Source organism: Microcaecilia unicolor, chromosome 2 (assembly GCF_901765095.1).
Source record: "Microcaecilia unicolor chromosome 2, aMicUni1.1, whole genome shotgun sequence".
Taxonomy (NCBI): Eukaryota; Metazoa; Chordata; class Amphibia; order Gymnophiona; family Siphonopidae; genus Microcaecilia; species Microcaecilia unicolor.
Genome location: NC_044032.1, coordinates 572,685,071 through 572,712,721, shown reverse-complemented (window position 1 = coordinate 572,712,721; position 27,651 = coordinate 572,685,071). Strand labels below are relative to the sequence as shown.

At 47.4% G+C, this 27,651-nt stretch overlaps 1 protein-coding gene across 2 annotated transcripts in view; it reads right to left on the bottom strand.

The window, feature by feature from the left end:
* The window catches only part of SORBS2 (sorbin and SH3 domain containing 2), a 610,065-nt gene that overhangs the window by 209,493 nt on the left and 372,921 nt on the right, over positions 1 to 27,651 (bottom strand). For both annotated transcript variants that reach the window (XM_030191487.1, XM_030191488.1), the window contains exons 9-11: positions 23,931 to 23,997; positions 19,386 to 19,430; positions 14,058 to 14,256 (exon numbers count right to left, since the gene is read on the bottom strand). In XM_030191487.1, coding sequence (XP_030047347.1) covers positions 14,058 to 14,256; positions 19,386 to 19,430; positions 23,931 to 23,997 — 311 coding nt within the window. The remainder of the gene's footprint in view (positions 1 to 14,057; positions 14,257 to 19,385; positions 19,431 to 23,930; positions 23,998 to 27,651) is intronic.

The following is a 27,651-nucleotide window of genomic DNA, read 5'->3' as shown; positions in this document are numbered from 1 at the left end:
GAGGGGGCAGAGGAGCCCGACCTGCCCGGGCGGTACCGACGGGCTTCCTGAAACCGTCCTCTGGAGGTACCAGGGCGAGTACTAGCCCGAACCCTGACCTCTGGTAACTTCTTGCCCTTAGACGTGCCGAGATCGGTCACGATTTTGTCCAGCTCGACCCCAAAGAGCAGCTTGCCTTTAAAAGGCAATCTAGCCAGGCGGGATTTAGAGGCGTGGTCAGCAGACCAATGTTTCAGCCAAAGCCACCGCCGCGCAGAGATTGTCTGAGCCATGCCTTTCGCTGAGGCCCTCAAGACATCATACAGCAAGTCTGCCAAATAGGCTAAGCCCGATTCCAGGGCCGGCCAATCAGCCCTCAAGGAAAGATCCGAGGGGAAAGCCCGCTACACCATAGTCAGGCACGCCCTGGCCACATAGGAGCCGCAAATTGAGGCCTGCAAACTTAAAGCAGCTGCCTCAAAGGACGACCTTAAGGCCGCCTCCAATCTTCTGTCTTGGGCGTCCTTTAGGGCCGTGCCACCTTCCACCGGCAACGCCGTTTTCTTAGTCACCGCAGTGATTAAAGAATCCATGGTAGGCCACAGATAGGCCTCACGTTCCCTTTCAGTCAAAGGATAGAGGCGGGACATAGCCCTAGCCACTTTAAGGCTCGCTTCCGGGACATCCCATTGAGCCGCAATTAAGGTGTGCATGGCATCATGCACGTGGAAGGTTCTAGGCGGGCGCTTCGTCCCCAGCATAATGGCAGAGCCAACAGGGGCTGAGGGAGAGACGTCCTCCGGAGAGGAAATCTTCAAAGTGTCCATGGCCTGTACCAACAGGTTGGACAAATCCTCTGAGCTAAAAAGCCGCGCTGCAGAGGGGTCATCCGCTCCATCCGAGCGGGGATCCGTCTCCTCCAAGGAATCCGCAAAGGACCGTTGGGAGACCTCAGATACGCTGCCCTCATCTACATCGGAGGAGACAAAGTCCTCCAAGGCCTGGGAATCAACCCGAGGGCGTTTACCTCTGGGAACCTCAACCTCTTTACCAGACGAGGGAGCAGGGGCAGCGTTTTGCATAAGGAAGGCCTGATGCAGCAGCAAAACAAACTCGGGGGAGAAACCCCCCAGACTGTGTACTTCCGCAGCCTGGGCAACAGCCCTAGATGCACCCTCAACCGGCGCTCGCAAGAGCGGGGGAGAGACATGCTGCGCATCCAAAATGGCGTCCGGCGCGACACTCCGCGAAGGAGCCGCGCGGGAAGAACGGCGCTTAACTTTAGCCGCTTTTGTGCCGTCGCCCAAATTAAGGGCGTTCATGGCATTAATGTCTCCAACCTCAAGGGCGGCCCAAGAAGAAGCCGTCCGAGCCGCGTGGCCGGCCAAGATGGCGGAGGCGAGGAGCGGGGGATGGGCGTTTATGGCGGGAAAAATCGCCACGCCGGAGGAAGGACCGGGACATTCATCGGCCACGAAACTGTCACCCAACAAGGGCGAATCAGGCTTTAAGACCCCCGCATCCCCTCTAGAAGCGCCCAAGCGATCCAGGGAGCGACTCTTTACGCCCTCGCCCTCCGATGCCATATGCCAAATGGAGATAAATCGGGGAACCCCCTGCCCGCTATAAAAAGGTAAAAATTACCTGCTGTCCGCTCCGAGCTGTAACGACCTGGTGTCCCAGTGAGTAGCTGCAATAAACGTTTAAATAAACGTCGAAATAAACGCCTTTAAGGACGTTCAAAATTTTTTTTTTTTTTTTTTTAACGGAGCCAGCGGGGGGGGGGGGGGGGGAGAAAAGGAGGGACCTGGCACCACCAGGTTTGCACTTGCTCAAAAGAGCCCTCAACCCCAGGCACTCAACAAAACCTAAAAATTAGGCTTGGAGGCCTAGCCAGAGCTGCTGCTGTGTGTGACCACCACCTGCTGAGATAGAGAACATACTGAGGAGTTTCCGGCAGCACATGACCACATATAGGGAGGCAAAAGTTTGCTCTCTATCTCCACCTGCTGGTAGATGGACACAACCCACCAGTCTATGGATTGATCAGCTTGATGATATGGAAAAATAATTCAATTTTTGTAGTACCGGTGTGCGCTTGGAGTGCTTCAAATGCCATAGGGCCATTTCTTGAAAAAAAAAATAAAAAAGACCTGCCTTTTACCCACTGCAGTAAAAGGGGACTTCGGCGCATGTCAAAAACACACACTGACACCAGCGCAGGCCCCCTTTGCCACAGCTTCTTAAAAAGACCCCTCAATATGCAGGTTCATAGGCCCATTTGAACAAACAGGCCTTAATCAATTTCTGAAATTTTAGGTAGTCTTTCTAAGGTCTCAACTCCTGTGGCAAGACAATTCAAAGAGCAGGGGCTGCACAAAGAAAAGCACATGATCTAGTTTCAACTTTAGCAAAAGAAACCCTTGTGCCTCTGATCCTAAGGTTTGTTTTGGAATATAACTCTGAACTGCCTTTTTAAAGTAGATGAGGGCAATCCCATAACAAGCCCTAAAATATTATCCCTCCCCCCACCTCCGTTTACTAAGCTACACTAGCAGCTGCCAGTGCGCTAATGCTGACACAACCCAAACAAAGTGAATGGGCTGCATCAGCATTGCCGCACGGCTTTGTATACAGAGGGGGTATGTCATTAACATATACTGTTATTTGAATATATTTACTGCTGTAATTATCTATTGCCTATGTCTGAGTTATTCTTGCTGTACACTGCCTTGGATTAATTTCTTGAAAATGGCAGTAAATACATCCTAATAAACAAATAAATTCAATAAAGGTCAACGTCAAGATTTTAAATCTTACAATACTCAGCAACTGATAACCAATTGACCCTTCATGGCATATGAAGAATTGTGGTTTTATTTTCCAAGGCCACATATTAAACGAACGGCCACATTTTGCACACACTGTAAATTACAAATACATTTATGGGAAAGACCACAATAAATTCCCTTACAGTAGTCAAGATAATAAATAACAAAATGGGTGAACCACCAGACAAAATTAGCAACTTCCAAATATAATTTAACTGAAGACCACGTTGCAGCCTTGCAAATTTCTTCAGTGGAGGCTGACCTCAAGTAGGCTACCGACACAGCCATGGCTCTGACATTATGAGCCGTGACATGACCCTCTAGGGCCAGCCCAGCCTGGGCATATGTGAAGGAAATGCAATCTGCTAGCCAATTAGAAATGGTGTGTTTTCCGATGGTGACCCCCATCCTGTTGGGATCAAAAGAAACAAAATGTTGGGGGGTCTGGTCCACTGTATATGGTAGGCCAATGCTCTCTTGCAATCCAAGGTGTGCAAGCTGCTTTAGGTCAGGATAGGCATGAGACCAGGGAAAGAATGTTGGCAAGAGAATCGACTGGTTCAGATGGAATTCCGACACCACCTTTGGCAGGAACTTAGGGTGAGTCCAGAGGACTACTCTGTTGTGATGAAATTTAGTATAAGGTGCATCCACCTCTACGGCCTGAAGCTCACTGACTCTATGAGCTGAAGTAACAGTCACCAAGAAAACGACCTTCCAGGTCAAATACTGGAATACAGTGGATCGAAAGGAACTTTCATCAGCTGGGTGAGAATGATGTTTAGATCCCATGACACGGGTGGAGGTTTGACAGGGGGCTTTGACAAAAGCAAATCTCTCATGAAGTGAACAAGTAGAGGCTGTCCAGAGATGGGATTAACTTCTACACGCTGATGATAAGCACTAATTGCACTAAGGTGAACCCTTACGGAGTTGGTCTTGAGAGCAGACTCTGATAGGTGTAGAAGGTATTCAAGCAGGGCAAGCAAGGAGATCTAGGGCCTTGCTCTCACACCAGATGGCAAACCTCCTCCATTTGAAAGAATAGCACCTCAGTGGAGTTTTCATGGAAGCCAGCAAGACCCGAGAGACACCCTCTGAAAGACCCAAGGAAGCGAATTCTAGGCTCTCAACAACCAAGCTGTGAGAGCCAGAGACTAGAGATTGGGATGTAGAAGAGACCCCTCGTTCTGAGTGATGAGGGTCAGAAAATACTCCAATCTCCACGGTTCTTTGGAGGATAACTCCAGAAGAAGAGTGAACAGGATCTGCAGTGGCCAGTACAACGCGATCAGAATCATGGTTCCATAGTCTTGCTTGAATTTCAACACAGTTTTCCCCACTAGAGGTATGGGAGGATACACATACAGAAGTCCTGTCCCCCAACTGAGGAGGAAGGATTCCGATGCTAGACTGTCGTGGGCCTGAAACCTGGAACAGAACTGAGGGACTTTGTGGTTGATCTAAGTGGCAAAAAGATTCATTGAGGGGGTGCCCCACGCTTGGAAGATTTTGCGGGCTATGGCCATATTGAGAGACCACTCATGTGGTTGCATAATCCTGCTCAGTCTGTTAGCCAGGGTATTGTTTTGCCCGCCAGATAAATAGTTTGAAGGAATATGCCATGTTGGCGAGCCCAATGCCACATCCAGACAGTCTCTTGACACAGAGGGCATGATCCAGTGCCCCCCTGCATGTTGCTGTAATACATTGCAACCTGATTATCTGTTTGAATGAGTACAATTTGGTAAGAATTTGATAAGATAGCCGATCTCCGAAAGCCTTTAGAGTGTTTCAGATCGCCCAGAGATCCAGGAGATTGATCTGAAGAATCATTTCCTGGGTGGACCAAACACCTTGGGCATGAAGCCCATCTACATGAGACTCCCATCTCAAGAGAGATGCATCCATCCTCAGCACTTTTTGTGGCTGAGGAATTTGGAATGGAAGACCCAGAGTCAAATTGGATCGAATGGTCCACCACTGAAGAGAGCGTACAAGCTCTGGGGACACTTGGATGACATCTTCCAAGCTCCCCGTGGCTTGATACCACTGAGAAGCCAGGGTACATTGAGCTGATCTCATGTGAAGATGTGTCACGGGTGTAACATACACTATAGAAGCCATGTGGCCCAACAATCTCAACATCTGTTGAACTGTGACCTGCTGACAGGCTCAAATCTTGGCAGTGAGTGCGACAACAGAGTCCGCTCTCATCTCTGGAAGGTAAGCTCGAACCTTCTGTGTATCAAGCAGGGATCCTATGATTTCTTATCACTGGACAGGGCGAAGATGGGACTTGGGGTAGTTTAAAACGAACCCTAGTAGCTCGGGCACCCGAATAGTCATCTGCATGGACTCCTGAGCACCGTCTGGAGAGGTGCGCTTTACCAGCCAATCATCGAGATATGGGAACCCATGGACTCCCAATCTGCATAGTGATGCTGCAACTGCTGCTAGACATTTGGTGAAAACCCTGGGAGCTGATTCGAAGCCAAAAGGCAACACGCGGTACTGAAAGTGATGTACTCCCATCCGAAAAAGAAGATAATTCCGGTGGGTTGGAAGTATCGGGATGTAAGTATATGCATCTTTTAAGTCCAGATAACATAGCCAATTGTTTTTCTGAATCATTGGGAGAAGGGTGCCCACAGAAACCATCCTGAACTTTTCTCAAACTAGGAATCTGTTTAGGGACCTTAGGTCTATGATGGGACACACATCCCCCTTGTTTTCATTCTGCAAAAGGCAGTACCTGAAATAGAATCCCCGCCCTTCCTCCCCTGGTGGAACGGTCTTGAGCACATGAGCCTTCAGAAGGGTGAGTGTTCCCCTGCAAGTACCTGCCTGTGATGAGAGCCGAATGAATGAGCTCTCGGTGGGCGATTTGGAGGTTTTTGAAACCAATTCAGTGCGTATCCGAGATGCACTATTTGAAGAACCCACCGGTTGAAGGTTATAAGGGGCCACCTTTCATGGAAAAACTTCAGCCTCCCCACGACTGGCAAGTCATCTGGGACGGACACTTTTAATGTGGCTATGCTCTGCTGGAGCCAGTCAAAAGCTCGTCCCTTACTTTGACTGGGGAGCAGCAGGGGCCTTAGGTGCACGCTGTTGATCTGAACGAGCATGCTGGGGCTGGGGCTGAGCTGAGGGGTTCTACCTATGCCTCTGATAGTGATAGGTACTCCTCCTTAGTTTGCCAAAAGTCCTTCTAGCTGAGGAGGTAGAAGCAGAAGGCGACCAGTGGGAGAGAGAGAAGAGATGGTATCAGTATGTTTTTTTATTTGGTCAATGACCTTCTCAACCTTCTGTCCAAAAAGGTTATCCCCCCAGCATGGGGCATCTGCCAACCTCTGCTGAACAGAATGTTCCAGGTCAGAAACACGCAGCCATGAGAGTCTGCACATTGTTATACTCTGAGCAGAGATCCTAGATACCACATGAAAAGTGTCATAAGTGCCCCTGGCCAAGTACTTTTGACACGCCTTCTCCTGCTTGACCAACTGGCAAAGTGACTCGGCCTGATCCAGAGTGAGTGTCTCATCCAGGTCTGACAACTTGCGCACAGAGTTTCACACGTGGATGCTTGTGAAGAGCTGGTATGATTTTATTCGAGAGATGAGCATTGATGCCTGGTACATCTTCCTCCCAAAAGAATCCATGGTTCTAGCTTCTCTACCTGGGAGCACCAAGGCATAGTCCTTCCTGGAGTACCTCTTGGAGAGGGACAGTCACAGCCACCCTAGGAGGAGATGTGTCATACAGGACCTTGAGCATCTTGGCCCTGGACTCATCATCCACTTCCAAAGGAAAAGGAATATCATCAGTCATTTCCTTAACAAAAGGTAAAATTATGTATAATCATACCTGATAATTTTCTTTCCATTAATCATAGCTGATCAATCCATAGACTGGTGGGTTGTGTCCATCTACCAGCAGGTGGAGATAGAGAGCAAACTTTTGCCTCCCTATATGTGGTCATGTGCTGCCGGAAACTCCTCAGTATGTCGATATCAAAGCTCCATCCGCAGGACTCAGCACTTAGAGAATTACACCCACGAAGGGACACTCTGCCCAGCTCACCACCGCCGAAACGGGGGAGGGGAATTAACCCAGCTCATCCCCACACAAGTGGGGGAGGGGAATCCGTCCAGCTCATCCCCGCGGAGCGGGGGAGGGACACCACACCCGCCGATGCGGGGGGATCTGGCTTATCCTGCAACCGCAACCGCGGGAGGAGCTGACTGACCCTAACACCGCCGAAGCGGGAGGGGTACAAAGCTGCCCTACAGCCGCACGAAGCGGGAGGGAGTGCCGGCAGAATTTTAAGTCTCAATCCAGCCCCGTAAAACGGAGGGGAGAGGAATGCAGCAGCTCACTGTAACACAAACTCGTCTTAACTCTTGAAGAATCCAAGTGAAAAAACTTGAACACGAAGTCTTTCTGAAGTAACTGAAGACTAAACTTGAACCTGAAATGCAACCAGAATAAAAACAGTACAGATATCTGGGAGGGGCTATGGATTGATCAGCTATGATTAATGGAAAGAAAATTATCAGGTATGATTATACATAATTTTACCTTCCATATCATCAAGCTGATCAATCCATAGACTGGTGGGATGTACCGAAGCAGTACTCACCCAGGGCGGGACATTGAAATCCCTGACCTCAACACTGAAGCTCCAAACCGGGCCTCCGCCCGTGCAGCCACAGTCAAACGGTAATGCTTGGAGAATGTATGAGCCGAAGCCCAAGTTGCCGCCTTGCATATCTCTTCCAAGGAGACGGATCCGGCCTCTGCCATCGAGGCCGCCTGAGCTCTCATGGAGTGAGCCTTCAGCTGGATAGGCGGCACCTTCCCCGCGGCCACATAAGCCGCTGCAATGGCTTCCTTGACCCATCTTGCCACTGTAGGCTTAGCAGCCTGCAGACCCTTACGAGGACCTGCAAACAGGACAAACAGATGATCCGATTTCCGGAAATCATTGGTCACTTCCAAGTATCTGATGATGACTCGTCTCACATCCAGATATTTAAGAGCAGAGTACTCCTCTGGGTAGTCCTCCCTACGAAAGGAAGGGAGACAGAGCTGCTGATTCACATGGAAGCGAGAAACAATCTTGGGCAGGAAGGAAGGCACTGTGCGAATAGTCACTCCTGCCTCAGTGAACTGCAGAAAAGGCTCTCGACATGAGAGCGCCTGGAGCTCGGAAACTCTTCTGGCTGAAGTGATAGCCACCAAAAAGACTGCTTTCAACGTCAGGTCTTTCAGAGATGCCCTCGACAAGGGTTCAAAAGGCGGCTTCTGCAATGCTCTTAGTACCAGGTTGAGATTCCACGCAGGCACCACTGAGTGCAGAGGAGGGCGCAGGTGATTAACTCCCTTGAGAAAGCGCACCACATCTGGCTGCGAAGCCAGGGAAGCACCCTTCAGGCGGCCCCTGAAGCAAGCCAGAGCCGCTACCTGGACTTTAAGGGAACTGAGCGACAGGCCTTTCTCCAGACCTTCTTGCAGGAACGCCAACACTGAAGAAATTGGAGCAGTGAAGGGAGAAAGTGAGCCTGCTTCACACCACGCTGCAAAGATACGCCAAACCCTGGCGTAAGCAGTAGAAGTAGAGCGCTTCCTCGCTCTCAGCATAGTGGCGATGGCCTTGTCTGAGAAGCCCTTCTTCCTCAGACGCTGCCGCTCAATAGCCAGGCCGTAAGACCAAAGGGGGAGGGATCCTCCATCACCACGGGACCCTGATGTAACAGGCCCTGCTCCACTGGCAGCCGCAGAGGATCGTCGACTGAGAGCCTGATCAAGTCCGCATACCAGGGACGCCTGGGCCAATCCGGACTCACCAGGATTACCCTGCCGGGATGCTTTGCCACCCGGTCTAGCACCCTGCCCAACATGGGCCAGGGCGGGAACACATAGAGAAGCTCTTGTGTCGGCCACTGTTGGAGAAGATCATCTACTCCCAGGGATCGAGGGTCCCGTCCTCTGCTGAAAAAGCGCGGCACTTGGCAATTGGCCGATGACGCCATCAGATCTAGGCTCGGCTGGCCCCAGCGCTTCGTGATGTCCAAGAACGCCTGAGCAGATAGCTGCCACTCTCCGGGCTCCAAGGTATGGCGACTGAGAAAGTCCGCCTTGACATTCATGACTCCGGCAATGTGGGCCGCTGAAAGCTGCTCCAGGTTCGCTTCCGCCCACTGGCAAAGATTCATAGCCTCCTTGGCTAGAGGGGCGCTCTTGGTACCTCCCTGGCGGTTGACATAGGCCACAGCCGTGGCATTGTCCGACAGGACCCGTACAGGCTTCAACACCAGTACCGGGATGAACTCCAAAAGCGCCAACCGAATGGCTCTGAGTTCCAGGAGGTTGATAGACCACTTTGCCTCTGCAGGAGACCAGAGCCCCTGCGCTGTCCTTCCCAAGCAGTGGGCTCCCCAGCCCGACAACGAGGCGTCCGTCGTGACGACAATCCACTCTGGGGTCACCAGAGGCATTCCCGCAGACAACTTGTCTGTCTGCATCCACCAGCTCAGCGCCTTGCGCACTGCTGGGTCCAAGGGAAGGCGCACAGCATAATCCTCCGACATCGGAGTCCAGCGCTGCAGTAAAGAGTGTTGAAGTGGTCTCATATGAGCCCTGGCCCAGGGCACAACTTCCATCGTGGCCGTCATAGAGCCCAACAGCTGCACATAGTCCCAAGCCCGAAGGAGAGAGGCTACTAGGAACTGGTCCACCTGAGCCTGAAGTTTGACAATCCGATTGTCTGGCAGGAACACTCTGCCCACTTGGGTGTCGAATCGAACTCCCAGGTACTCCAGGGACTGAGTCGGGCGCAGCTGGCTCTTCTCCCAGTTGATGATCCATCCCAGGGAGCTCAAAAGAGCAACTACCCAGTCCACAGCTTTGCCGCACTCTGCATAAGAGGGGGCTCGGATCAACCAGTCGTCCAGATAAGGATGGACTTGTACCCCTTCCTTTCGTAGGAAGGCCGCGATGACCACCATTACTTTGGAAAAGGTCCGCGGAGCAGTAGCCAACCCGAAAGGGAGGGCTCTGAACTGGAAGTGTCGTCCCAGGACTGCAAAACGCAGAAAGCGTTGATGAGGAGGCCAGATGGGAATATGCAGGTACGCTTCCTTGATGTCCAAGGATGCCAGGAACTCTCCTGCCTTCACTGCCGCTATAACAGAGCGGAGAGTCTCCATGCGAAAGTGCCGCACTTTCAAGGCCCGATTGACCCCTTTGAGGTCGAGGATAGGCCGGACAGAACCTCCTTTCTTTGGTACCACAAAGTAAATGGAGTAACATCCCTTGCCAAGCTGACTTTCTGGCACCGGAACGACCGCGCCCAGGCGGATCAGATTGTCCAAGGTCTGCTGCACTGCCACAGCTTTGACCGGAGACTTGCAGGGAGAGAGTACAAACCCGTCTTTTAAGGGTCGGCAGAACTCTAGTTTGTAGCCGTCTCTGATGACTTCCAGCACCCACGCGTCTGAAGTTATTGTGGTCCACTCGCCCAGAAACGAGGACAGCCGTCCTCCAATCTGCACTGGGGCGTGGACCAAGACCCCGTCATTGGGTACGAGACCCTGGGGGAGGACCGGAGGGAGCACCTCCGGGACGGCGGTCTCTGCGAAAGGAATGCTGCTTGGGGGAGAAATTCCTCTTGAAGGAAGAGGGGGCAGAGGAACCCGACTTGCCCGGGCGGTACCGACGGGCTTCCTGCAACCGTCCTCTGGAGGTACCAGGACGAGTACTAGCCCGAGCCCTGACCTCTGGTAATTTCTTGCCCTTAGACGTGCCGAGATCGGTCACGATTTTGTCCAGCTCGACCCCAAAGAGCAGCTTGCCTTTAAAAGGCAACCTAGCCAGGCGGGATTTAGAGGCGTGGTCAGCAGACCAATGTTTCAGCCAAAGCCACCGCCGCGCAGAGATTGTCTGAGCCATGCCTTTCGCTGAGGCCCTCAAGACATCATACAGCAAGTCTGCCAAATAGGCTAAGCCCGTTCCAGGGCCGGCCAATCAGCCCTCAAGGAATGATCCGAGGGGGAAGCCCGCTGCACCATAGTCAGGCACGCCCTGGCCACATAGGAGCCGCAAACTGAGGCCTGCAAACTTGAAGCAGCCGCCTCAAAGGACGACCTTAAGGCCGCCTCCAATCTTCTGTTTTGGGCGTCCTTTAGGGCCGTGCCACCTTTCACCGGCAACGCCGTTTTCTTAGTCACCGCAGTGATTAAAGAATCCACGGTAGGCCACAGATAGGCCTCACGTTCACTCACAGCCAAAGGATAGAGGCGGGACATAGCCCTAGCCACTTTAAGGCTCGCTTCTGGGACATCCCATTGAGCCGAAATTAGGGTGTGCATGGCATCATGCACGTGGAAGGTTCTAGGCGGGCGCTTCGTCCCCAGCATAATGGCAGAGCCAACAGGGGCTGAGGGAGAGACGTCCTCCGGAGAGGAAATCTTCAAAGTGTCCATGGCCTGTAACAACAGGTTGGGCAAATCCTCTGGGCTAAAAAGCCGCGCTGCAGAGGGGTCATCCGCTCCATCCGAGCGGGGATCCGTCTCCTCCAAGGAATCTGCAAAGGACCGTTGGGAGATCTCAGACACGCTGCCCTCATCTACATCGGAGGAGACAAATTCCTCCAAGGCCTGGGAATCAACCCGAGGGCGTTTACCTCTGGGAACCTCAACCTCTTTACCAGACGAGGGAGCAGGGGCAGCGTTTTGCATGAGGAAAGCCTGATGCAGCAGCAAAACAAACTCGGGGGAGAAACCCCCCAGACTGTGCACTTCCGCAGCCTGGGCAACAGCCCTAGACGCACCCTCAACCGGCGCTCGCAAGAGCGGGGGAGAGACATGCTGCGCATCCAAAATGGCGTCCGGCGCGACACTCCGCGAAGGAGCCGCGCGGGAAGAATGGCGCTTAACTTTAGCCGCTTTTGTGCCGTCGCCCAAATTAAGGGCGTTCATGGCATTAATGTCTCCAACCTCAAGGGCGGCCCACGAAGAAGCCGTCCGAGCTGCGTGGCCGGCCAAGATGGCGGAGGCGAGGAGCGGGGGATGGGCGTTTATGGCGGGAAAAACCGCCACGCCGGAGGAAGGACCGGGACATTCATCGGTCACGAAACTGTCACCCAACAAGGGCGAATCAGGCTGTAAGACCCCCGCATCCCCTCTAGAAGCGCTCAAGCGATCCGGGGAGCGACCCTTTGCGCCCTCGCCCTCCGACGCCATATGCCACGAGGAGAAGAATCGGGGAACCCCCTGCCCGCTATAAAAAGGTAAAAATTACCTGCTGTCCGCTCCGAGCTGTAACGAACTGGTGTCCCAGTGAGTAGCTGCAATGAACGTTTAAATAAACGTCGAAATAAACGCCTTTAAGGACGTTTAAAATTTTTTTTTTTTTTTTTTTAACGGAGCCAGCGGGAGGGGGGAGAAAAGGAGGGACCTGGCACCACCAGGTTTGCACTTGCTCAAAGAGCCCTCAACCCCAGGCACTCAACAAAACCTAAAAATTAGGCTTGGAGGCCTAGCCAGAGCTGCTGCTGTGTGTGACCACCACCTGCTGAGATAGAGAACATACTGGGGAGTTTCCGGCAGCACATGACCACATATAGGGAGGCAAAAGTTTGCTCTCTATCTCCACCTGCTGGTAGATGGACACAACCCACCAGTCTATGGATTGATCAGCTTGATGATATGGAAGAAGGGAATGAAAGGCTCTCCGGAGACTTTCTCCTTTCAGGTGGAGGGGAGCGTTTAGAGGGAATTCCATGGGACTCATCCAAGGAAAAGTACCTTGGATCCTCCTCTGAATCCCATGAACGCTCTTCTTCAGTGTCAGACAATATCTCCTGATGGGATTGTTGAGACTGAACCTGTCTTGAGGTGGAGGAACCATGTCCTTGAGAATGGCGTTGTGAAGTCGATTCCTGCCTCGACTCTGGTGAAGTTTCTTCCACCGACGTCAAGGGAGTACCGGTTTGGGTGGCAATTGACACCAGAGCCGCATGTGGCATTGGTGTTGGAGGCTGCACCACAGGCTGAGGGCCAAGTGGGGCTGCAACAGAAGGCAGGGTAGGCACAAGCACTTCTGGTGTTGCACATCCAGCAGCTCAGGGAGCAAGGCCCCAATGCGCTCATCAAGGAGCGACACTCGGGTGCCAAATCCTTCGACGCCCCGGAGCTCCCAGCACCATGTGTCGAAGCCGACCGATGACGATGCTTCTTGGCCTTCACCCAAAGTGTGTCACTGAGGCTCGTTGGTGCCAACAAGAACGATGTCGAAATCCACACGTCACCTCAGGGTCGGGTCCGACAATGGACAGTCCCGGGGCACCTGCTCAGCAGGTGACCTTGAGGCAGATGGAGACCCACTCAATGCTCTACTGCTCCCAGCGTCTAAGGGTCTAGCAGCAGCCATGGTTACCGACGCTCCCAATGCCAGTGCAACACTCGACGTCAAGGAACCGGACTTGGCTCCAAAAGCCTTCTCATGTTCAGCCTCTCTGGAAATCTGGGTCCTCTTCTTCATGAGAAGACAGAGAACACAGTTAGTGGGGCTATGGTCGTGCCAAGACACTGAAGACACCAAGAATGGGTGTTCTTCCCAGAGATCATACAACTGCACCGGGTACAGCGCTTAAAGCCACTGGGAGCCTTCGTGGACATGGAAGGAAAAACTTCCTTGGCTAAATTAAATGAAGCGATGGTGCAAAAAATGAAGGGAAAGTTCCCGGCCAAAGTAAAGGTCTAAAAGCCACTGAATGACGACGAAAAAGAAAGGAAATTTAAAACCGGGCAAAACAAACTAAAAATATATAGGAAAGGTTAAAAAGGGGAACACAATTTTAGATTTTAAAAAAATCACCAAAAGGCATGAAAAAGCTCTTTAGGACCAAGCGTTGTGAGGAGACGGTAAAGAAACACACCCTCTCCTCACCGCGGTAGAAAAAAAACTAAGGAGACCGCGTTCTCGTGGCGAGTGGGAAGGCACACACGCATGTACAGTGGAGCATGTCTCATGCTCTACAAAGCTCTACTTATACTTGTTATAAGTCCCAGACTGGGTGACGCAGGTCAGTGTCACCCACTTGTAAGAATAAATAAGCCTGCTGGCATTCCTGTAATTAATATTTGACAAAAAGCTTTTCTTATGGCTGATGCTTCTTGATTGTTTGGGCTCAAACAGTTCACTCCGAACAGTTAACCATGAAACACTGGTCATGCTTACTTTTCTGTTGAAGTCCTTCCTGGTGTTGCTGGCCGAAGAGGTGGTACTGCAGGAAGCACAGGTATAGGTGGCGGGGGTAAAGGGGAGGAGGCTTTAAAAATATCAGTGCCATTGTCAGAGATACTTTTACACAATGGTCTGTATGTCTGTGTCTTTGCAGCTGGGTGCGCTTGAGCAGAGGAGAGCGGGCTGCGTTTACCTAGTGAAAAAAAACAACATTCAGAATTTATACTTACATTTACAATACATAAGTATGTATATCATATCACGTTCATTGTTGATTTAATCTTGAATTGATAATGAATGTGAGTGTTGGACAAACTGGATGGACCATTGAGGTCTTTATCTGCTGTCACTTACTATGTTACTATGTTAATATTTGATAACGTGCTTCACCAATAGAAAGCTTAAAATGTGGCAATTCATTGAAAACCTCCCTAACCACCCAAAATTACTTCCCTCTCAACCAGAAATAAAGAGAAAATTACATGCACATTAAAAACGATCCCTCTCACCTAAGTCCATCATAGCTGGCCTTTAGGAAGGCACTGAAAACTTGTTTCCCAGCTCTTACATTTTTTTGTGTATGTTTTATTTATGTACTTTTATTATTTCATTGTATTGTTCAACATCTTGAATAGCAATTTGTTTGCCAAGAAGGTATGTAATAATAATTCTAAATACCAAAAATCCTCCAACTCAATGAAAAGCTTTAGAATCAAAGCAAACTTTTAGCTCCTTCTTAAAAAAAAAAAAAAAAAAAGGTAAATTGTTAAAACATTCTAAAATGGGACCACACATTGAAAGACCATGCAAATGCATGGACTACAACTTAACCTACTACTATTACTACTACTACTACTATTTAGCATTTCTATAGCGCTACAAGGCGTACGCAGCGCTGCACAAACATAGAAGTCCTGGAATCTGATGGAAAAATTGTTGAGATGAATGAAGTTCCCATGAGGGCTGATAAATATGAATGAATGAATGATTGATTGATGGACCATCACAGAAACAAGTATTAAACATTTTCATAATATGTGTATTGTTATACATCTACCCTAACTGGATCGCAGCACGCTTTAGGATGTCAACATTTCTTGTACATCTATTGCATGAGAGCTTAAGGGGGATGGTACTGGATGTGATCAGAACAGTGTTCATAGGCACAGTCCACTGTCACATAAGAGATTCACTGGATGGCTCCTAGGCACACATGGGGCGGAGGTCCAGTTTCTGAGCAGGGCTTCCACTTCTTGTACTAACTGGACCTGGAGATATTGCAGAGGTCCTGAGGGGAGGGAATCTTAGACCCCACACAACAGGGACAAATCAGGGTACATGTAGACTGGGTTTGGGTAGGAGATGAGGACTGTTACTGTTATGAGTGAATTACAGAAGAAATGAAGGGGTGCTCTTATCTCCCTCTTTCTTGACAAGCTGTGAATGAATTCTCAAATAGAAGAACCCTTGCAGTCACACAAACAAGTCAATCACAGCGAGGGTGACAAAAGAAGGAGCAGCAGACGATATCCAAAAACACTTGGCTTTATTATAGCATCCGAGACTTGACATGAGTCGTGTTTCAGCCTTAAAAAGGCCTTCTTCAGGAGTCTTCTATTGGATGTTTGCACTCCGTAGAGTCCAAGCATTTTGTCATTTACTTTTTTACCATTAGGAATCAGTAAGGCATTAGAGACCACATGCATTTCGCTAAGGCTAGCTTAACATCGCCACACTTCCAATCGAAAACTCCTGAAGAAGGCCTTTTTAGGCTGAAACACGACTCGTGTCGAGTCTCGGATGCTATAATAAAGCCAAGTGTTTTTGGACATTGCCTGCTGTTCCTTTTTTTGTCACCTTCGCCAGGAAAATATCCAATACATTTTACAGGCTTAAAACACACTGTTTCTTCACAGTGTATCTTTTTAGGCAGGCGTTTTCCATATAAGAGATCCTTTTATAAAGGTGCGGTAGTGTTTTTAGAGCACACTAATTATGACCATGGTCGGCTGCCGAGGGAACATCTGGGAATGGAGTGGATACTGCGTTGTTTACAGAAGAAAGAGTTTATAAACAGCTTAAGAATCTGAAGGTGGACAAAGCTATGGGGCCAGATGGGATACATCCAAGGATACTGAGGGAGCTCAGAGAGGTCTGGGCGGGACCTCTTAAAGATTTATTTAATAGATCTTTAGAGAGGGGAGAGGTTCCATGAGATTGGAGATGAGCGGATGTGGTCCCTCTTCACAAAAGTGGAGACAGGGAAGAAGTGGGAAACTACAGACCGGTAAGTCTCATGTCGGTGGTAGGAAAAATAATGGAGTCGCTGCTGAAAGAAAGGATAGTTAACTTTCTAGAAGCCAACAGGTTACAGGACCCGAGACAACATGGCTTTACCAAAGGAAAATCCTGCCAAATGAATCTTATTGACTTCTTTGACTGGGTGACCAAAGAACTGGATGAAGGAAGTGTGCTAGATGTAATCTACTTGGATTTCAGCAAAGCCTTTGATATGGTCCGCCACAGAAGACACATGAATAAACTAAAAGGGTTGAACTTAGGACCGAAAGTGGTGAACTGGATAGGAAACTGGTTGACTGACAGGTGGCAGAGGGTGGTGGTAAATGGAATCTGCTCAGAGGAAAGGAAGGTGAGCAGTGGAGTTCCTCAGGGGTCGGTGCTGGGGCCTATTCTGTTTAATATGTTTGTGGGAGATATTGCTGAAGGGTTGGAAGGAAAGGTTTGCCTTTTTGCGGATGACACGAAAATAGCCAAAAGAGTGGATACCCTGGAGGGAGTAGAAACAATGAGAAGAGATCTCCGAATGCTAGAAAAATGGTCGAGGGTCTGGCAGTTAAAATTTAATGATTTATATAGGAGTGCTCCGGTGTTCAGTAATATATCCCCTTTTATTTAAATAGTTAAAATTTAATGCCAAGAAGTGTAGAGTGATGCACTTGGGGTGCAGAAACCCAAAAGAGAAATACCGGATAGGAGGGGAGAGATTAGCCAGCTTGACTCAGGAAAGAGACATTGGGGTGTTGGTGGCTGAGGACCTAAAGGTGAAGAAACAATGCGACAAGGCTATGGCTGTGGCCAGAAGGATGCTAGGCTACATAGAGAGGGATATAACCAGCAGTAGAAAGGAAGTGTTGATGCCCCTCTACAAACTGTTGGTGAGGCCCCACTTGGAGTATTGTGTTCAGTTTTGGAGGCCGTATCTTGCTAAAGATGTAAAAAGACTAGAAGCGGTGCAAAGAAAAGCTACGAAAATGGTATGGAATCTGCATTGCAAACTGTACGAGGAGTGACTTGCTGACCTGAACATGTATACCTTGGAGGAAAGGAGAAACAGGAGTGACATGATACAGATGTTCCTATATTTGAAAGGTATTAATCCGCAAACCAACCTTTTCCAGAGATGGGAAGATGGTAGAACTAGAGGATATGAATTGAGGTTGAAGGGGGGCAGTCTCAGGAGTAATGTCAGGAAGTAAGTTTTCACAGAGAGGGTGGTGGGTATGTGGAATGCCCTCCCGCGGGAGGTGATGGAGATGAAAACAGTAATTGAATTCAAACATGCGTGGGATAAACACAAAGGAATCCTGTTTAGAAGGAATAGATCCACGGAATCTTAGCGGAGATTAGGTGGCGACACCGGTAATTGGGAAGTAAAACCGGTGCTGGGCAGACTTCTACGGTCTACGCCCTGATTGAGGGCTGGAGTGTAAATTTTAAGGGGCTTCAACGTTAGCTTCAGAACTTAGTACAAGAACAGTGCTGGGCAGACTTCTATGGTCTGTGCCCTGAGAATGACAAGAACAAATCAAACTCGGGTATACATTTAAAGTATCACATACCATGTAAAATTAGTTTATCTCATTGGGTAGACTGGATGGACCATACAGGTCTTTATCTGCTGTCATTTACTATGTTACTATCCAGCTCATTTTCGAAAGAAAAGGGCGCCCATCTTCCGACACAAATCGGGAGATGGGCGTCCTTCTGTCAGGGCTGGCCAAATCGGCATAATCAAAAGCCAATTTTGGCTGCCCTCAACTGCTTTCCGTCGCGGGGACGCCCAAAGTTCAAGGGGGCGTGTCGCCAGTGTACCGAAGGCAGGATGGGGCGTGGTTAAGAGATGGATGTCCTCAGCTGATAATTGAAAAAAGAAGGGCGTCCCTGACGAGCATTTGGCCAACTTTACTTGGTCCCTTTTGTTTCACAACCAAGCCTCGAAAAGGTGCCCAAACTGACCAGATGACCACCAGAGGGAATCGGGGACGACCTCCCCTTACTCCCCCAGGGGTCACCAACCCCCTCCCACCCAAAAAAACAATGTAAAAAACATTTTTTGCCAGCCTCTATGCCAGCCTCAATGTCATACCTAGCTCCATGACAGCAGTATTCAGGTCCCTGGAGCAGTTTTTAGCGGGTGCAGTGCACTTCAGACAGGCGGACCCAGGCCCATCCCCCCCCCCCCGCCCACCTGTTACACTTGTGGTGGTAAATGTGAGCCCTCCAAAACCCACCTGAAACCCAGTGTACCCACATGTAGGTGCCCCCCTTCATCCCCAAGGGCTATGATAGTGGTGTAGAGTTGTGGGTAGTGGGTTTTGGGGGCTGCAGCTGGGAGCCATTTGTGATGTCCACTGCAGTGCCCCCTAGGGTGCCCGGTTGGTGTCCTGGCAATTGAGGGGCACCAGTGCCCTACAAATGCTGGCTCCTCCCATGAGCAAAAGCCTTGAATTTGGTCGTTTTTGAGATGGGCATCCTCGGTTTGCATTATAGGCGAAAACCGAGGCCGCCCATCTCTAAGGTCAGCGATCTCAACATTTCGGTCGACCTAAATGTTGAGATTTGGCCAGCCCCGACTGTATTATCGAAACGAAAGATGGACGCCCATCTTGTTTCGACACTACGGGATGCCCCGCCCCTTCGCCGGGGCGCCCGTAAAGATGGATGCCCTTAAAGATGGACACCCAGTTCGATTATGCCCCTCCACGTTACTATGTACATGCTAGAGACATCCATAGGAATATATGGGTGTCTCTAGCGTTCAGTGCATGCATATTTTTAGCATGAGCTAAAAACGCTAGCGCACCTTTGTAAAAGGACCCCTAAGTTAATAATGAACAGATTCTGTATATAGTTGGGGTATGGTCATAAAAGTTTTAATTTATATTGATTTTATAATGATTTTAGTTTTTATTACTATATGATATGTGTTTTGTGTAATTTGATTGCGTATGTTATTTGTAACCCACTTAGACATTTGGATAATTTAAGATATAAATGTATAAACAACAACAAAAATCATACCAGTGTTATATGCATAGGCAGTGTTGGACGAGTCCAAGTCATCATCTGTGAAAAGAACACACAGTAACATGTTAGATTATCAGAAGATGGCAGCCTCAACATTATCTTCAGAAACACAAACGGAGTGGAGAGAAGTACACAGTCCCTCATGTGCAGAGCACACTCTATGGCCTAATTCTGTTCAGAGGTCATAAAGACCCCCTGCATCATAAAATTTAACCGGCTTCCACCATTTAGACAGAAAAAAAAAAACAGAATCAGAAATGGCCCAGTCTATGATGCACTGATTTAATGCAAGGATCTCTCTTATAGCATGTTACAGGTAATGATTATTCCACTTCTCTCCTCATAATACTAATTATGGAAGCACATATATGGAATGTTTCTTTTCTGAGGTACAATGACACTACTTTCATTGTCCTCCCAAACTGTTAAATCACTTTATTGTTACATAAGCCTACCACCCAGGCACTTAACTATCTTTAAGAAACAATTTTTCACATCTGGCATGGAAACATTTAAGGCCTCATTCTACAAAGGTTATGCTCCTAAATTTATGTTCTTATTTATTTATTTATTTATTGTATTTGTATCCCACATTTTTCCACCTATTTGCAGGCTCAATGTGGCTTACAGAGACCTGTTATGGCATCGCCATTCCAGGATATCAGATACAATTGGTGATGCAAAAGAGATTTGGGATGGGAAAAAGATCTGAGCAGATAGGCATAGAAAGATGACTTTCAGAGCTGGGGTTGATTAGCGAGGTGGTATAGTTAAGTTATGGATTTTATTTGTAGACCTTGTTGAAGAGATACGTCTTCAGAGATTTACGAAAGTTATATATGTCGTTGATTGTTTTCAGGGCAGTTGGTAGTGCATTCCACAACTGCGTGCTTATGTAAGAGAAGGTAGTCGCATGTATTAGCTTGTATTTTAGACCTTTACAGCTGGGGAAGTGAAGATTAAGAAGTTTGCGGGATGATCTTTTGGCATTTCTGGGAGGCAGGTCCACGAGGTTTAGCATGTAGGTCGGGGCATCGCCATGAATGATTTTGTGTAGAATCGTGCAGATCTTGAATGCGGTACGTTCGTTAAGTGGGAGCCAGTGGAGTTTCTCTCTTAAAGGTCTTGCACTTTTATATTTTGTTTTTCCAAATATGAGTCTGGAGGCGGTATTCTGGGCGGTATTCTTAACATTTATGCTTCTAAACTTATGAACATAATTTATGCTCCTAAATTATGAGTACAATCTATAGAAGGCTATTCTATAAAGGAAGGTAGGTGCCTTTTTTCCTTTTATACAATACTAGTGGTATAGGTAAAATACAGACCTATAATTTAGGCATGTGTGCTTAAAAGTACATAAGTGTTGCCATAATGGGACAGACTGAATGTCCATCAAGCTCAGCATCCTGTTTCCAACAGTGGTCAATCCAGGATACAACTACCTGGCAAGACCCCAAAACAGTACAACACTTTTTATGCTGCTTAGCCTAGAAATAAGAAGTGGATTTTCCCCAAGTCCATCTTAATAATAGCTTATGGACTTTTCTTTTAGGAAGCTATCCAAACCTTTTTTAAACCCTGCTAAGCTAACTGCTTTTACCACATTCTTTGGCAATGAATTCCAGAGTTTAATTACATGTTGAGTGAAGAACTATTTTCTCCAACTTGTTTTAAATTTAGTACTTCGTTGCTTAATTACGTGCCCCCTAGGCCTAGTATTATAGGAAAGAGTAAACAAGTGATTCACGTCTCTACCTGTTCTACTCCGCTCATTATTTTATACACCTCTATCATATCTCCCCTCAGCTGTCTTTTCTCCAAGCTGAAGAGACCTAGTCACTTTAGCCTTTCCTCATAGGGAAGTTGTCCCATCCTCTTTATCATTTTCGTCACCCTTCTCTGTACCTTTTCTAATTCCACTATATCTTTTTTGAGATGCGTTGACCAGAATTGCATACAGTATTCGAAGTACATGGAGCAATACAAAGCATTATAATTTCCTCATTTTAAACAATAAATCACATACCCTGCTTGCTAGGAAGGCGGGGATACTGGGGAAGAAAGTGATATTAGGAGTTTGGGTTGGAGAAGAAGCACCGTCATTCTGGGCATGGAGGAATAGAGTTTCAATATGCTAGACATAAACCGAAAAGGTGAAAGATATTCCAAGCAGTGTGGGGCGTGTATGAGCTAGGAGTTTGTTGCTGAACTCCGGTTGAAGGTTGAAGGGGCAGGGTGGGGATGCTCCGCGGCAGTTACAGGGGGGGAATTAGGCAGGGATCTTGATTCGGAAAGTTGGCTGGTGGACCTCCCCTCTTACTTGTTTACCTCCTCCCTTTTTTATTTTATTTCTTTTCTTCTCTTCTCTTGAGGGGATAGTAGAGTGGGAAAGGAGTAACACGGGATAAGGGGAATAATTGAGGGATAGGGAGGCCTCAGAGGACCATGAGATTGTTCAGGGAGTTGTTTTGTTTGGGGAGGAAGTTACATGGGATAGGAGGCCTATGATAACAGTCACACTATAAATATTGTTAAATGCTGTTAAAAACTGTTACCGCATAGATGTGAGGGAGGGGCGGGGGAAGGAGGGGGGTTAATGATTGGAAACATTTGATGATCCAACTATTGATGACTTGCACATAGATGGGGTTGTTCCAAATATCGGAGTATGGCATATTGGAAGTGGTAGTCGTTTTATGGGATGCATCATCAATTCAAATTGCTGAAATCTAAACATAAAACGTTGAACATAAAATAGAGAGGTGGGGTGGGGATAAAATGTTAAAAGTTTTGAGGACGGACTGTAGTAATTTGATCTTACTGAGTACATTTTCATAATTGAGCTTCTGTAAAAATTAGACTGTGGAATGTGTTTCCTTTGAATTGTAATCAATAAAAATGTTGAATCCTAAAAGCTTTATTGCAAAAACATCAAATTTGACTCGACACAGCAGTCATGTTTTGGCGCCTGAGCACCTGCTTCAGGAGTCTTATGATGTCAATTATAATGTCAATGTAGATGAGAAATACGGCTGCTGTGTCGAGTCGAATTTGATGTTTTTGCAATAAAGCTTTTAATTCATCCACACGTGTCCTTCGTTGTTTGAAAAGAGCCATCTTCCCCTACTCCCCTTTCTTGACTGGTATTTTTCCTACATCTTCTTTGCTGAAGACCAAAGCAAAGAATTCATTTTTGGGGTAATTCTATATATGGTGCCTTAAAAATCAGCACTGTAAAACCACATGGTTAGCATGATACTATAAACTATGCCTAAAGTGACGTATTAGAATCTACACACACCGCATTATAGAATATACCTAGAAAGTTGTGTATGTTAATTCTAATTAAAGTCAATTAGTACTGCTAATTGGTTAAGTATCAATTATCGGCGCTGACTGGCCTGTTAATCAATTAATTTGTAAATGCAATTTGGCCATGTGGACAAATTAACGCGTACAGTCTAAGGCGCCATATATAAAATTTGGGGGTTAGTATCTCCGCTGAAGCCTTGTCTTCTGAATGCTCCTTTCACCTTTTGGTCATCTAGCAGTCCAAATAATTCTTTTACTAGCTTCCTGTATTTGTGCAGTATAGGGGAGCAGTACAGTATCCAATTTATGAAGGTATATATAGCAGGTGTCTTTTTACACTTCTGATATAGGCACCCTATTATGAAATTAGCCCCCACAAGGGCATTTTGGAATCTGGAAAGTAGTGTGATGATTTAGTAGAATTAATACTTTTTTGGCTAAAGTTGGCTCCCAAAGACCCTCAGCTCAGTTGACACATACTGCTCGTCTCCTTTCATATAGTCCTCTCCTTTATGACAACAAAACTAAAAAGGCCTTTAAGTCCTTTTATCAGAATATAAATAAATTTAACCATTAACCATATGCTCTGTTTCTACTAATAGAGCTGCTCCCGGTGTGGGGAACAGTATGTCCTCTTCTCCCAGGCTGCTGCTGGTATGGAGACAACATGCTAGTCCTCTAATTTTACCTGTTTCCATTCCATTTTACAAATGTAAATACACAAAAAAAGAGAAGTACAGCAGTCCTATAGACAGTGGCGTTCCTAGAGGGGCTGACACCTGGGGTGGATCGCCGATGCGCCCTGCCTCCCCGGGTGCAGCGCCCCCCCCCGGCGAAAGGACACCCCCACCCCAGCAAAAGAACCCCCCCCCCGGGTGCACGCCGCTGGGGGGGGGGGGGTGCCACGCGCTGGTCAGCGTCGTTCGTTTCCATGCTCCCACTGCCCCGGAACAGGTTACTTCGCTGACTGGCGCGCGGCACCCCCCCAGTGGCATGCACCCGGGGCGGACCGCCCCCACCGCCCCCCCTTGGTACGCCACTGCCTATAGAACACCTAAGAACATTGGGAATATTGACCCAAAATGGACAAATGTATTAAGACATGCTTTATATACTTACATATTCATAATTTTTACTATATTAAGCTCTCAGGCTATTGTTTAAATGTTTTGCCTAATACAATTCCACACAAAATAACAAAGTATTAGATAAATGCATACATACCAGGTTTATGAACCATATGAATCTGCTTGAACATTGTCTTATACCAATCCTTGGGCCGGTCAACTGTCTGAATAAAATACAATTCAAAGTAAGATGGAGGAAAAAGGATCAACAATATAGGCATATCATTTTGTTCCTAATCTGCACTCCTTCTCCCCCTATGTTTACTGATTTTCAACTGCAGCATTGGTGGTAAAACTAATGCCATGCCATAGCTGCATGATTGTCTATTACTGCCTCTGAAGCTTCTGTCCACTGACCCACTTAATTTCAAATATTCTCTTTTTTCTCTCTCCCTAGCTGCTTTCACCATGATTTTGTTTTTCCATGCATTTTCTACTTTAGCTTGATCTCTTCCATGATCTTTTTGCCTTCTCTTTATTTCTGCTTCTTTCTCTCTTGTAGTCTCCTTGTGCAACAGTACGCTGGTATTCCATTCATTTTTTCTTCCATTTTGCAAACTTTTATAAAAGCATTTCATGAAAAGGCAGAGTAGTAAGTCATTGGGGAGCCCTTTTACTAAGCAGTGGTAGGCTCCATGCGCATGCAGCTTGCACCAAAATAAGACTACCACCAGGCCAGCGGGCACTCCTGGTGGTAACTTCAGATTTGGAACGCGCCCATACTGCCTGAATTAATTATTTATTTCCTCCTACGTGGGTAATTGTCTTTTGGCGTGCGACAACCGGTCACTGTGTGTCATAGGCGCCAACTCCGTGGGTGCTCGAGCGCCCCCAATATTTTCACCCATCAGAACCGGAAGTTCCCTTCGCCAGCCCAACCTGCCCGGTGCCCGCCCTCTTCTCCCTCAACAGTCCTCCGCCGGTCCGCCCTCACCTTCCTGAGTGCCGCCCAGAATTTTAAAAGTCATCTTACCTCAGGGTCCTGGCAGCAGCAGTGAAAGGCGAGCAGGTTTGGCGCTTCAGCCTTCCCTTCTCTTGTCTCAGCTCTGGCAGGACCAGAGCAGAGACGAGAGAAGGGAAGGCTGAAGTGTCGAGTCTGCTCGTAAGATGACTTTTAAAATTCTGGGCAGCACGCAGGAAGGCGAGGGCAGGCCGGTGGAGGACTGTTGTGGGAGAAAAGGTAGGGCTGGGGTTGGGACTGGCACTCGGAGGGAGGGGGATGGAGGGAGGGGGGCCGGCGCGGAACTCGGAGGGGGGAATGCACCACCTGTAAAAAAAAATTGCAGTACTCCCAATCATTTTGAAAAGTTGGCTCCTATGCTGTGCGTGTAACGTGTGAGACTGCTAGATCAATGGGTGGTGTTAAGGGCTCAGGTCAGTTTGGGGAGTGCACTGATTTAATTTTTACCTCAGGCCCTTTTTCCGTCCCATTTTAAAAAAAAACCATTTTTTGTAGATGCAATAAAAACTGGCCCGGTGTGCGCCCAATACATGTACCTACTCTACCAAAGGTCACTTTTTACCGCGGCTTAGTAAAAGGACCCCTGTGATTCTTATACCATTTTGCTTGTGAATATATTTTGCAACATCTAATCTAATCAACATCTGTAGCCTGAATTATCCCAAAATAGTCCAAGGTGGATTACAGAAAAAGAGATCAGCAAATAACTGGAAATTTACTATAAAATTACAATTGTAATACACAAATTAAGCCAACATTATTTAAACAATTTTCTGAACTAGAGATTTTTGAAAGGAAAAGCTTTTAATGCCTATGACAAAAAAAATAAGAAGATTGCTTTGTAATATAAAATCAATAATACACAATCCCAAAACACTGGACAATATCCCAGAACACTGGATAATATAAATAAATAGGTGCACATGGTTCACAGTGATTAAAAAAATAAATATTACCTGAACTGACCACTGATAAATTGCAGGTGGTTTGGCATGGGTGAATTATTATACTGAGCTCCTTTTTCACTTTTAAGTGAGCTTAGGAGGCACAGGACCCAAGAGACATGCAGAGCTACAAAATCTCAATGCGTGATTGAGACGATGGTGCAGGGAGGAGGGATTTAGATTTGTTAGGAACTGGACAACATTCTGGGGAAGAGCGAACCTATTCTGAAAGTACATACTCCACGGTAATTGGAATGGAGCCAGGCTGCTAGCACTAACATTCAGCCCATGACTCTCCCATTTCTGCATCTCTTTTTTTAAGCTCACATGTAAAATTTAGGCGCAGGAATTTACATACATAATTTCCAATTAAATCCAATTAGTGCCAACAATTGCTTGTTAAAAAGCCTATTAGCGCTAACTAGCTCGCTATTCAATGACATTGCACACAAAGTGAGCACACACCCAAATTTGCGCATGCAATTTTGAGTGACTTTTATAGAATTAAGGGGATAATTTATAGAATACTGTCAGTTATATGCATCCCTACTGCATTTGCGTGGCTGCAGTTACACCAGGTGTTCGACTGATTTAACTGCAGCTGTGTAAATTTTAGGTGCACCGATCCTGGGTTACGCTAGTATTGGAATCTGGGTGCCCGGATCTAGTTATAGAATAGGATCCTACTGTGCATACCCAGGGCATCTAAATAGAGGCATATAGTTGTAGGACTGCCCACACTCTGGCAATATATTTTTTTTGTTACATTTGTACCCCTCGCTTTCCCACTCACGGCAGGCTCAATGCGGCATACATGGGGCAATGGAGGAGTAAGTGACTTGCCCAGAGTCACAAGGAGCTGCCTGTGCCTGAAGTGGGAATTGAACTCAGTTCCTCAGTTCCCCAGGACCAAAGTCCACCACCCTAACCACTAGGCCACTCCTCTTCAGGACGCAAATAACCTCATAGCTACAGTATAGCAGCTGAATATTGTCAGTTTGGGGTTCATTCAGTAAAGGGCTCCTAAAGTTAAGTGCAAATTTTATAATGACAGTTCCATGTGGAATACTAGCTTAAGTCTGGATTTTCACGCCTAACTTGAGCATTTACGCTATCCCAAGGCTTGCATTTAGCCACACTATGGGGTCCTTTTACAAAGGTGCACTGAAAAATGGGCTGCGGTAGTGTAGGCATGCGTTATGGACGTACGCAAATCCATTTTTTAGCGCACCTGTAAAAAAGGCCTTTAAAATATTTTGGCCGAAAATGGACATGTAAAATAAAAATTGGGGCGCGTCCATTTTGGGTCTGATAAAAATTGGGGTGCATTCATTTTGGGTCTGAGACCTTACCGCCAGCCATTGACTTAGCAGTATGGTCTCACACGGTAACTGGTGGTAATGACCTACGCATCTAGAATGCCACTTGATATGCATAGCTGACATGTCAGAAAATAAAAATTATTTTTCAGACGCGCGTCAAAAATGAAATTACCACAAAGGCCACGCAGTAGCCGGGTGGTAACTCCAAACTGGCGCACATTGGGTGCGTGTTGGCACCTACACGGCTTAGTAAAAGGGCCCCCTATAGAAAACAGACATTGTAGAATAGTGGGATAGAACAGTTATGTGTATATGTGCAAATTAACACTTGTTAAAGCCAACTGAGAGTTATCACCAAGCAAGTGCCAATTGAGCCAATTAATTTGTATGCATAAACGACCCTATTTAAACCCAAGCACCCAATTGCATGCCTATCTTTGGCACCATTTATAGAACGAGGGAGTATATATAAAATTGCAAGTAATCAGTGTTTCATATATATTCAGCACCATGGCCAGTATTTAAAAGAAATGCTTACCACTGGGACTAAATATTGACCCATGTATTTTTTGGTACTAGTACATGATTTTA